A 13,158-nucleotide genomic window follows, 5' to 3' on the forward strand; every position below is an offset into this window, starting at 1 on the left:
TCTCAGTATCGATGCTTACATATGACGCCTGTCGCTTCGAGAAATATTTTTCTACTATGCAGTGAAACGTTTGCGAATTATTGTTACCAGGGCATAAACTTTCTATAGAGTGCCTAGGGGTAATTATGAGACAGTGATTTTCGGGGTAATTTTAAGACACCTTCCCAGTTCGGCCAATGTTTTCCAGAAGTGGTATTTTTGGCTTTTATCCTTTTTCTATCCATGTAACACGATTTATTCCTTTACATCTTAGAAACATATGATATCGTCGATTTTATAGTGTTGCAAAAAAAAAAAAAAGTCGTTTCAACTTTTGACTTCACTCACTGCAAACTTCTGTGTAGATCTTTGAAGATGGGAATATTGGCAAGGTACGAGGGCTATCCAGAAAGTAGATTACGTTTTGGAATAAAAAATCAACAAAGTATAGGAAACAAATTTTATTATATACAGATGAAAGCCACACACAAATACTACTTTTCGACATAGTCACCATTCAAATTAAGGCATTTATCGTAGCGATGTACGAGCTTGGAAATTCCTTCGTCGAAAAATTCGGCCGCCTGCGACTTCAACCACTTCGTTACCTCTTCTTGCAGCTGTTCGTCATCATCAAAACGCTGCATAGCCAGCCACTTCTTCATTGCTGGGAATAGGTGGAAGTCGCTCGGTGCCAGGTCGGGACTGTACGGCGGATGAGGAAACAACTCCCACTGAAAAGATTCAAGAACTTCACGCGTGACATTTGCCGTGTGGGGCCGGGCGTTGTCGTGAATCAACAAGATCTTAGAGCTCAACATTCCTCTGCGCTTGTTTTGAATTGCTCTTCTGAGGTTTTGCAGAGTTTGGCAATACCTTTGAGCGTTTATTGTAGTGCCTCTTTCCAGGAAGTCCACCAAAATCACACCTTTTCTGTCCCAAAAAACAGTCGCCATCATCTTCCTTGCCGACATTGTTTGCATGCATTTCTTGGGTTTTTGGGGAGAACCTGTGTGCCCACACTGCATTGATTGCAATTTCGTTTCACAGTTCACGTGTTTCACCCATGTTTCGTCACCAGTAACGATGCGATCGAGTAAAGAGTCACCATCCTTATTGTAGGCGTCCAAAAAGTGCAACGCTGCAGCCATTCGCTGATTTTTGTGGTCCTCTGTCAAGATTTTTGGAATCCATCTTGCACAAAACTTGTGGTAACCAAGCTTTTCGCTGATGATTTCGTGCAACAAACTTCGCGAAATTTGTGGAAAACTCAAAGAAAGTTCCGTTATTGTGAACTTTCGATTTTCACGGACTTTAACATCGACTTTTTCGACAAGTTCGGCAGTCACTTTGCTGGGTCTCCCACTTCGATCTTCGTCGTGAACATTGGTTCGGCCATTTTTAAATCTTATGACCCACTGTCGCACTCCACCTTCAGTGATAATATTGTCCCCATACACTTCACACAGCTGCCGATAGATTTCTATCGGTTTACAGTTTTTTGCTGTCAGAAACCTTATTACTGCACGCACCTCGCGGGATTTTCAATTAACGCAGACATTTCAAACCGTCACAGTATCTTAACGGAGCACAGCACGAACCTCTCACTAGCACGGCTAGATGCCGACTGAGCTGCGCAACGCTCTGACCCCAAGATGGCCGCGCTAGCCCCGCCCCTAGCGGACACAGACGAAAACGTAATCTACTTTCTGGATAGCTCTCGTAGAAGTATTAAAATGTAGCCAAAAACAACAGATATTAGTCTTACTGTATTATTATTATTATTATTATTATTATTATTATTATTATTATTATTATTATTATTATTATTATTATTATTATTATTATTATTATTATTATTGCCAATACAAAATGTGTCAGTGACCTAAGAAATTTGAGGTCAGTTTTTGAATTTCCAGGGCAGTTATGACTGCTGTTTAATATTTACAATTTTTTTGTTCTTTATTACGAAGATCGTTATTATTATGGCCAAGTCCTGAATGTTGAGACAGATGGTGATCAACCTGGAACAATAAAAAGTTTTCAGCTGCAATTTCTACGTTGGATAGGTGAAAACAAGTTTTGGTGGCAAGGCAAGGAGCAGATAGAGGAAGTTCTTTCATCGTTTATATTTTATGGACCTGTAACCACTGAGTCTGTGGACACATTCATAATCCGTTGTGACGAAGTGGTAAAATCAATCTTTGCAACATTAAAAAAAATGCAGGGCTGAAGTATTCTAGGTTTCTGAATTCAAGAAAACAAATTATTCAAATCAGGGTTTGAACAGACAACCATGTTAATTGGTTTCTTATGTTAGGAGTAGGCTATTTAGATTACAATTTCTTACATAAGTTTGGTCCTACTTAGTTTTTCTTACCTATATTATAGCCTAATAGTCGCAGCCTAAAACTAAGTATGTAAATTTACTGTACTTTTTGTGTCTGTGTGTGTGTGTTAATGTTTTTAGTTTTCGGTATTCTCAGTTTTGCCACTATAAGAAAATTTAACATATATATATATATGATGAACGAGTGTGGTTTTAGGATATAGGCCTAGCATTTGTTCATGAATATTCGTTTTCACTCTTTTTGAAAGTGACTGCTTTTGTAGCCAAAATGTAGTTAAGGCTACAATTTCATTTTTTATTCTGAACTTGGGTTATATGAGCGTTGTTCATGAATATTTGTTTTCACCCTTTAAAGTTACTTTCTTTTTTTTTTTTTTTTTTTTGTATCTATAAGATTAATCATGTAAGTGGTTGTAATATGCGGCCTATGGCATGAGGAAACAAAAGTAAAATTTGTTTTGTTTTATTTTAATTTGTGTGGGTAAAACTAATGTTATCTAACCGGTCCTTTTCAAGGTATTATCAGAAAATGCCAATCTAACTGCTATTTGATAATTAGTACAATTTCTTTGCTCATATTAAACAGTCAATAAAAATATTCACCCTATCACCCGTAAAAAAAAAAAAACAACTCCTAATACAAGTGCTTGTAATAAAACAATATTCACAGACTTTGTATGAAGTATCTTAATATTCCACTATATTTAGTAGAAGCTCTTGTCTCATAATTACACCTTGTTTAATCCTTATACGTGCCATACAAACTGAGAAAATCGTGTGTCTCATAATTACCCCTGGGTGTCTCAAAGTTGACCCGAGACAGGGTAACTTTGAGACATTGATTTTTCTAATTTTCTCCAGAAACTTGTGACATACACAGAGTGGGCGTGACATACAAGCGTGGTCCGAAAATGACCGTACCCCTAATTGGTGTTTTCTGACGGTTTTAGGTTTTACCCACATTTGTTTGCTATCATTGCTTGCCATGTATCAAAGACAATGTTGTGATACAGCAGGATGGAGCACCAGCGCACTTCGCGATTCACGTGCCCAATTACCTGAATCAGACGTTTCCTGGCCCCTGTATTGGAAGAGGTTGTGCATCTTCACCAGCTCCCTTTGTCTCGCCACCAAGAAGTCCCGATCTGAGGACACCAGACAATGCTCTTTGGGTTTTCGTAAAGCAACAAGTAAGAAACACTCGATATCACACGACGCAGGAATTACGAGCAGCTGTGGAACACGCCTTCACCCTCGTAACTCCGGAGTATCTCCGCAAAACATCTGCGAGAACTTGACGCAGAATTCAGCTGTTACGGCATGGATGGTGATCATACCGATGCTTATGACTCTTAAGACTTCAAGGTAACTGTGTACAGAAATTTTACCATAACTAACACTATACTGTTGAAACTAACGGGGGTATGCCCACTTCCGGACCACCCTGCCGATATCTTTATTAATTACTGGGAGAATTAAGCTGTCCAATTTTCGTGAGGTTCCGTCCAATAGTTTTCGAGATACATCAAAAATTTGATTTTTTGCCTCATAATTACCCCGGGGCACCCTATATTATGTAATTTTCAGTTGAGTTTTACTTTGTTATACTTTTAATATGTATGTTTTGAAACTTGAAAAATATCTCAGCTGTTTCGTTTTCCTTCCTCGCTAAGACTTAAAAGGAGTTTTTTTGAAGTTCAAACTATATCAAATTTGTAAAGACATAGATATCAGTTGAGCGCCTGTTCCTGTCAGCGCTGCGAACTTAGTTTCAACCGGTAAAGAGCAAGAATGATAATTGAAAGAATCAAAACTTTTGTGCCTAGTGAAAGTTCTATGAGTGCATTACATAATTTTCAGTTGAATTGCTACTTTGTTATCTTTTCAATATATGTATCTTCTGAAAGTATGAAAACAAAGGATGGTATGTCTAAAATTTCGTGACAATTTTGTCAGCGTAAGCCGGTAATGGAGGCTTCTCTCTGTTATTGCAGACTCAGTTTTGTCTTCTAACTTGGATGATTGGTGGAAAGACTTGAATATTGACAAGACTGCAACTGTCCATCCAGCAGTTAGTATTAGCAGCAGCACTGAAGTATTTGGAAGCAGTTATTTATCCGGTAGTTTCGGCCAGGAAAAGGAGTTCAAGTGTGTTGTTTGTGGTAAAACGTATGGTAGAAAATTTTGCCTCAAGCGACATATGCAGTTTGAATGTGGAAAGGAGGCTCAGTTTCAGTGTCCCTACTGTCCCAAAAAAATGAAGCAAAAATATAATCTTGTTTTACATGTATCTCGCACACATATGCAGTAAGTTCCTACATAACTACGAAAGGTCGATCGATATCTTCTTGTACACTGTCTTCATGAACATGTATAAAGGACTTGAATAAATGGATTGTTATATTGCATGTGATGTAAAACCTTAATCGGTTCTGGAAGAGTTCTGTTTGAAGTTAGTATATTCTAGTCAGAAATGTAGATGTATTTGTGGTATACGTTGTGCAATGTTTCCGATCCGATATTTTTTTATACTTCACGGATACAAATAAATACATAAATAGTATACAGGGCTGTAATTGAGAGTATATACTGTACCCCTCTCCTTAATTTTAGTTATTAGAGTATACGTTGTGCTTCAAAGCATTTAGTAATACTTTTATTTATGCTTTATTACATTTATTACATTTATTTAATGGGATCACAGTAAATGCTAAAATAACTATATCACTACTGTCGTATTTCCCTTATTCGTCTTTTGATGTGGAAGACCCGGGTTCGATTCCCGGCAGGAGCTCATGGGGTTCGGATTCCACGTTAATCAGTAGGTCCACGTCTCATATAGCCTGGCTGCTGAACGGGACGTTAAACTCAAAATCAACTCAACTCTCCTATTCATCTGTCCTATTCTTAGCCGATGTTCAAGCATATCGATCATTCGTTTTCTTTTTTCCTCGCTGCCCTGGGATCACAAAAGAGAGTGAGTAAGAGAACAATAAAAATGGAAAGAAGTATGTCAGTTCTGTCTGTCCAATTTCGTTTCGTTTTCAACAGTGAAATCAGTTCGAAAGCTTTGTTTAACTGTGATATTCGTATTTCCACACTACTCCTTACTGCAATTTTCTTAATTCCTTCTGGTATATCGGACAAAATTTTCTCTGTTCCTTCTCGCCGGGGTTGGTACACTCATTTATTTTATTAATGGAGTGACTTATCTAAGAAGTATTATCAAAGAAATAGCATAAAATGTTTGCAGACTACAGAACAGTACTGAGCCTTTATATTTTAATGGAAATTGTAATACATGCGTTTTACATTGTTCATTTTTAAAAATGTCTTCTCTGTTGTCATATATCTTATCTAAGCCAGTCATACATAGCAAAAATGACGTTGAAACAAAAATAACTCAATTTTATCACAGGCCAGTGATCTTATCATGACTACCATTTTAGCATGTTATTCTAACACGAAGGTCCCTGTGTTGCGGTTAACACAGGCCTGGTGTTACTGATTTGACACAAATGTTGTGTTGAGCGGTGTGAAAATAACACCGCAAGGGCAAATAAAGGACGCGGAAATAGGAATAGCGCTAAGGTGACTTTTCTACACGGTGGGCGAAATACATTTAAAATGCATTTGTGGAGCATATTGAACACAACATTTATTACTATGTGGAACACTTGCCAGAGGATGGAAGTTTTGTATGTTCATTGTTTCAAGATTACATTCCTTAGATGAGCACCACCTTGACGAGAACATTCTTTGGCCCTAAAATCATATTCAGAATAGTTTGGCGCAGGATTTCGCCAGGGATGGATGCTACCTCCCTTCGGATGCTGTTCTTCAGTTCACTGATGGTAGTGCACTTTAGATAACCCCACACGAAATAGGCGGTGGAGTTAGATCGGCAGATCTGAATGGACAATGAATACCACCGAATCTAGAGATGATGGGTCCCAGGAAGTGTCATCGAAGGGTTGTCATTGACACTACTGCGCTACGGTTGGTAGCACCATCCTGCTGCATCCACGTGTTTCTTAGGCCAAGCTGTCTCATTTCGGAAATAAAAAATGTTTGTAACATTATGTTGTACTGCTCAGCAGTGACTGTAATGGTGTCATTATGTTCGTTCTAAAATATATATATATATCCCATAGACATGACTCACTGCACACCACATAGTAACCTTGGCACTGTGAAATGGCGGTTAATGCAACAGTTGCGAATTTTGTCTAGCGTAGAATGAACAGTTTTGTTTATTGACATAACCATTGAGTTAATCACTTATGTTGATTAGCCAATAACGGAATATGGTTCGTTGGACCTTATCTTGATCGGGCAATATATGGTTGTAGGATAGTTATAGGTCCTTTCTGAGAACTCACCGCACACTGGTACTTAAGATACGTACTTGACACAATGGCCGAGTTGACTTCTTCGGACATTAATCCATGACATTGGACACGCGTTCAATTTTTATTGCACTAAGTGACCATCGAGGTTTCCCAGAGAACCGTTGCTTGTTTGTGTTTGTGGTTTCACACAATATAATCTTTCGGGATGGTGCTACCTGTTTCTTAAAGTGCTGTTTGAAACGCCTTTGTGCTGTGATGATGGAGCTATCACTACTGAAGAAAGCCTCCACAACGTGCGAAATTTCAATGGTGGTTTACATCACGATGATTCTCTGCAACAATAAAAGAAAAATGTGTCAGTAACTCCCATCCTTACACTTCCTGTTAAGCTATATGAAAGACATACATGACTGTTGTTGCTCGCACTACTCAAAATATAAATGTGCCCAATGACTTTGTCCCACCCTGTTCATATATACCATGTGTACTTAGTAACACCCCAGCTAGCGTGATGAACGCAAGCCATTAAGATTCTAATCTAAATAGCTGTATTATTCGTCAGTAGTACCTTTCAATTGCTGAGGATTGTTACTTAGGAAAAGTAACAGTTACCTCAGAATCCTATGTATAGACAGATACACCTATGCTATAATTTTAAGCATGGCTACACTTATGTAGCTTTAAACATGCGCATGTGTTTCCAAGGATATTATATGTAATCTATTAAATTACATTGAGAATATATATTAGTTTTTATTTTTTGCTACTAGCAAAACTGTACGCTTTATTTTGACATTCATATCAAGCACAAACATCATATTGTATTTCCTGTAAACTTTCACGAAAATTCTCTTGAGCATATGAATTTTCTGACAGTATTTACATGAGTAGAAGTGCAGCCATCTATTGGTAATATGTTCTCTATGTTCTTTGTTGCCAACTGTATTTCGTTATTCGCAACCACTTATAAATAATCTTTGCCACATTTTATTACCGTATTTTACGGGCTGTAAGACGCACCTTAATTTTTAAGCATTTTTTTTGGCGATTTAAACCATTTTTAAACAATCTTGTGTTGGCGGGACGGGAGGAAACAGTGTTAGCAAGCTTGTGAATCCCCGCAACTCATATTTCGCATCGCTGCATACTGCTGCTACCAGTTGAATCCAATGTTACCAGACAGCTATGTTTCGAATGTATAGCTATTTTCAAGACTGGCGGGAATTTTAAATCAAACACTGGACATTTGTATATTAATTTCGAGTATGGGACGCACCTGAATTTTGGAGGCAATTTTTCGAAGAAAAAAGTACGTTTTATAGTCCGCAAAATACGTTATCCGTCATAAGACTCATGTCTGTTCAATAAGAAAGAAAATGTAACAGTAGTTGCTTGGCAACTGTATGTAATACAATACTAATGTGTGTTAGTAAAATGACTCCTTGGTTGATTGAACAAATATTATGTTAACATTTTGCTCTAAAGTGCGATGGGGAAGAAATAGCACCAGTAGCACCGCTGTGTGTCCAAGTATATTAACCAGCCGCAACGCAAACTCGTTTGCTGTAATATTTTCTCTAGGAATCTAAAAGGAAAATACATTCACTTTCGTTTGTAACTATACACAATTAAAAAGAAAAGTGATTATGTACTTTTCTTTTTATCTTTATGCTCTTTGTCATGTTCCTTATTTTCTTGTTTAAACAACTTGGGAACAAATAAAGATTGCAGAGAAAAACGTCTAAAGTATATATATATATATATAGATAGATAGATAGGCAGATATATATAGAATATATATATATAAGCCCATTTTTTGCTGGTGACTGCGAATCATTTGGTTATATTCTTTGAATACTGTTTGTTATAAATATCAGTTTTAATTTTCAACTCATCGGGCAGTTGGTACACCAACCTACCAATTTCCTTGAAAGCCGCCCGAATTTTGAGGAGTAAAATTTTGTATCCTGAGAGAAAAAAAAATCTTTCAACCTACCTCTTTTAGAAAATAACTCTAACTATAAAACGCTAAAAGACCTAAAATATAATAAGTTACAAATTACAAATACAGGTAATAGAAATATTTCACAAAAACTCTGTGTTAACGAACTAGACCGACAAACTGAAACACGTAATTCTTCACATCAAAATAAGGGGAAAAGTTCATATGGGCTGTGGTCAGAAGTGCGTAGGACTGTCCAAAACCTAGGGAAGTGGACTTTGAGGGCAAATATCTCCAAAACTATTAGCCATTGAGCTAAAACGGCATGTTATTAACTAATTAGACTTGTAATCTGCTCTATGCAAAACTGCGCGATTCTGAATCGTTCAGTGACGGCGCAAGACAGTCCTCCTCCTCAGGAAATGGGGACCCAGGATATTCCATTAGGACAGATGAGTCCGATTCGTGATAGAGAAACGACGTCCCAGCAAGTAACAAAAAGTTGTTGACAGTATCGATAATTTGAACATAATCAAGATAGGGAAATATATTGGTGGGTTGTACATGATTGCATAACTACAGCAGGGATTGAATGTAGTGAATGATCATCATCATCATCATCATAGGTATTCTGCCTTTATTGGCAGGTCACTTGCCGCAGCTGAGAAGCTTCCATGCTCCACGGTCCTCCGCTAACTTCTTCGTCTTCGCGTATGATCTTTCTGTTTTTATATCATCCATTAATTGTAGTCTCCTTCGCCCCCTCCCTCTCTTTCCCGCCACCATACCCTCTAGGACGTCCCTCATGATACAATCTTTTCTTAGGCAATGTCCCAACCAGTTTCTCTTCCTCTTCCTAATAATATCTAAAAGTGTTCTTTTTTCACCCACCATTTCTAACACTCTCTCATTCGTTTTGCGCTCGACCCAACTAGTTCTTTCCATTCTTCTCCACACCCACATTTCGAAGGCTACCAGTCGATTTTCATCACCTTTACGTAATGTCCACGTTTCCGCCCCATACAGTACAACACTCCACACGAAGCATTTTATGAGTCTTTTTCTCAACTCTTTATTCAAGGTCCCACAAAACACTTTTCTTCCTCCTAAAGGCTTCTTTCGCCATTCCTATCCTTGCTTTTATTTCACGTTCGCACTTCATGTTATTACTAAGAATACTACCCAGATATCGAAAACTATTCACTTGTTCTATTTTCTCCCCTCCTACTTTTATATTTGACACAGACCCCTTCGTTCCAATCACTATGGCTTTTGTCTTTCTAACATTTATTTTCATCCCATATTCTTCAAAGCCCTTTCTCATTTTTTCTAACATTTTATTGATTTTCTTTTCAGATTCTGCAACAAACGCCATATCGTCTGCAAATCTTATGCATCTAATCATTCTACCTCCTACCGAAATGCCATCATCATGTAAACTCTTTTTCACTATCTCTTCTAGGTAGACATTAAATAGTGTTGGTGAGAGGCAGCATCCTTGTCGAACTTCTCTTCCAGTTGCACTCTCTTCCGTCAGTTCTTCCCCTGTCCTAACACTTACTTGTTGGTTCATGTACAAGTTTCTTATTAGTCTTCTATCTTTCCATTCCAACCCTATCTTCGTTAGAACTCCCAACCACAATTCCCAATTCACGCGGTCAAAAGCCTTTTCTAGATCAATAAATATAACATACACCTCTTTCCCTTTTTCTATAAATCTTTCACCGATCGCCCTTAATAATCCAATTGCATCGCTTGTGCCCTTGCCTCTTCGGAGCCCGAACTGCTCCTGCTCAACTTCTTTATTTGTTCTTTCATATAACCTTCTGTTCAGTATTCGGAGCAGAATTTTAGCTGCATGAGATATAAGACTAATAGTTCTATAATCCTCACATCTCTTTGGGTTCGATTTCTTAGCCATCAATATCATGATAGTTTTCAGAAAGTCTTTTGGCTATTCACCTGTTTCATATATTTCATTGAATGAATGAAATTAAATTAAATAAAACCATTAAATCTGCAAGTTAATGGCCCACAATCATAAACTATGTTCTAAAGGAGACAAACGTAAATAATACCTAATAAATTTGGAAGAATTGGTGCAATGAGGATTTGTAAGAAAATGGAATATCCTCAGCAAAAAAAGAAAAACAAAACGAAAAAACGAACAATTGATATGAAGTTCTTCATTACAAACACACTTGGTCGTGGATCTAAAGTGGAACCCTTAACCTATAGTTGCATACTACCACTGAGTTATCATTTACTCCTTTTCTCCTCCCACGTAGCGAACAACAGATTGTTGACATCGTATGGGAGGTATGCCACATAAAAGCAACAATACTGGTTATGTAACAAAAAGACGGAAAAGTTTTAAAAACGTAAATATCTCGAGAAGAGTTGGTAACTTATTCTCCCAGATTTCTTTTAAATAAATTAACATTCCAATGTTCCCTCTTAGGCTAAAGAAGGCGAATGATTAAAGAAATATAAAAAGAAAAGAGGGAATATGTTAGACAATGGGAAAGAGACGAGGAAATCCATCGAAAATTCTGGAAAGAGATCTCATTTCGCTGACCAACATAAAAGTTCCTTGGCCATGTGTATCACGTTGTAGGTCATGGAAATAGGGAATAGGACAGATGGTTTTCCCAGGTAGTCACAATGGCGAGAGTGTCATTGTACGAATCAGAGACGATCAAAATTAGCACGTACACAGTATCATGAAGAGCACACGAACATGTCTTGGAACAACAGTACAATCTACACTGAAAGTAATCCCCTTCCCTTTACCGCCCATTTCTCCCTTTGATGCATGAACATATATTATCACGGGAATATTAGGATCTATTGGTCTACTATTACCACAATTTACCAGTTGCAAGAATGTCGCCGATAGCCATAGCATCAGAGAGGCACTACATATGTTAACACGTGTTGGAAACTTACTGCGTCGCCGTTGCAATGCTTGTGTTGACGTCAGAGGGCGTTTTGAGCAGCTTCTCCACAGGTGCGTATAAAGCTATTTCTTCCATACGTAGTGACGTCCTCATTTCATTGATATTGTTATTTATTGTTTTATGGTTATACAATCAAGCATAGTTGACACAATGACCATCATCTGGCCTCTAGATCGACTTTCCATTAACGCATTTCGTCAAGGTTTGCGTTTTGCATACTTTTTTACAAACCGTTACGTGCGAGCATGTCTGGGAATTATGCCTTCTACGGAATCCTGTGCGCATCCTTTTTTTATACCGTCTTAGGGCCTGCCCTAGGTAAGGTAGGTTTCTTACTGCACTCGTTTTGTTATAGTCTTGTGACCTTTCTCACTACCGATACCACTACAACTTTCCGTTGGCTTTGAACCTCTTGTAGCTCATAGGAAACGAACCCGGGATCCCTTGATTATAAGATGGCGTGTAACATAATTCATCCCTTGTAGCCAATGTGAGTGCATGCGTAAACGAGTTTCTCATTTATGTTCAATTTGTTTTCGCTGTCCCCGTGACAAATTCGTAGGTTCATGCATCAAAGTGGGAAGGAGGAGGCAGGGTTGATATGTTTAAAACAAGTGTTTAAAACATGGTTTAGACGAGGGCTGTTGTTTTATTCAGTTTGTTTTAAACGTTTTAAACAAATTGTTTTAAACGTGTTATTTTTTCGGTGGTGTTCATGTTTAAAACAACTAAAATAACAGATTGAAGAAGCTAATTTAATTTTCTAATAAACAACCCACCCTCCGCAGGATTTGTGCATGAAGTAAATTACAAGCAGAGTTATATTCTTATTACAACAGCAATTACTGAACGAAATTCTGTACATCAATGTGCGTATAACTAAACCAACAGAAATTCAAGTGAAGTATTTGAACATTTCTTAATTTCTAAGAATAATTGAGGTTAAACCCACTATACACTATTCTAAGATCCAAATTCACAAATTCAAAACTTGAGTATTTTTTGGCCACTGTCATTTCCATAATAATGAACAGTTCTCACATCATAAGCTAGAAGAAATACTCTGACAAATACAATACAATTCATAGGGAAGAGCAGTGAGTAGCCTACAAGGAGCAAATGAAACCTTTTAACTAAAGTTTTCAAGATACACCTCTACCTGCAACATGGATACTAACAATGATTAGTGTCTACGGCATAACAACACAATTAACCTTTAGGCGCCCGCCAGGGATTTTAACAAAATGGTAGACTCTCACGTTCGGGGCTCTGGTGACCCTCCTAATTATCACAGAGTCATGATTTATGCACAGTTTGAAAGCTTATAGACCACAGATTCCAACGGGGTAACATTCGTGAAATTCCCGCCGTATTTGTAGAAACGAACAGACACAAAAATCATTTAAAAATATGAAAATATTGACTTTGCGGGGCCCTGGCAACTCTTGCAGTCTCCGCAAAATGCTGCTAAAATGTGCAAAATGTGTGCTTTTGCGCTGACAAAATAATGTTAATGTATAGGCCACATACTTGTGATAATAATATAAGAAATGGTGGCCAGTGCTGCCATTGCGT

General features: G+C 37.7%; 1 protein-coding gene across 11 annotated transcripts in view; it reads left to right on the forward strand.

Moving 5' to 3' along the window:
• Window positions 1–13,158, forward strand: part of LOC145674949 (uncharacterized) — a 768,948-nt gene that overhangs the window by 457,607 nt on the left and 298,183 nt on the right. Inside the window, exon 6 of one of the 11 annotated variants that reach the window (XM_081745225.1) lies at window positions 4,324–4,882. The exons of 9 other annotated variants lie outside the window; for them this stretch is intronic. In XM_081745225.1, coding sequence (XP_081601351.1) covers window positions 4,324–4,640 — 317 coding nt within the window. In that variant the 3' untranslated portion in view covers window positions 4,641–4,882. Of the gene's footprint in view, window positions 1–4,323; window positions 4,883–13,158 lie in introns of those variants that run through there. One more of the 11 variants, XM_081745242.1, reaches the window with a different exon arrangement.

Source organism: Thermobia domestica, chromosome 18, assembly GCF_964235325.1.
Source record: "Thermobia domestica chromosome 18, izTheDome1.hap1.1, whole genome shotgun sequence".
NCBI lineage: Eukaryota > Metazoa > Arthropoda > Insecta > Zygentoma > Lepismatidae > Thermobia > Thermobia domestica.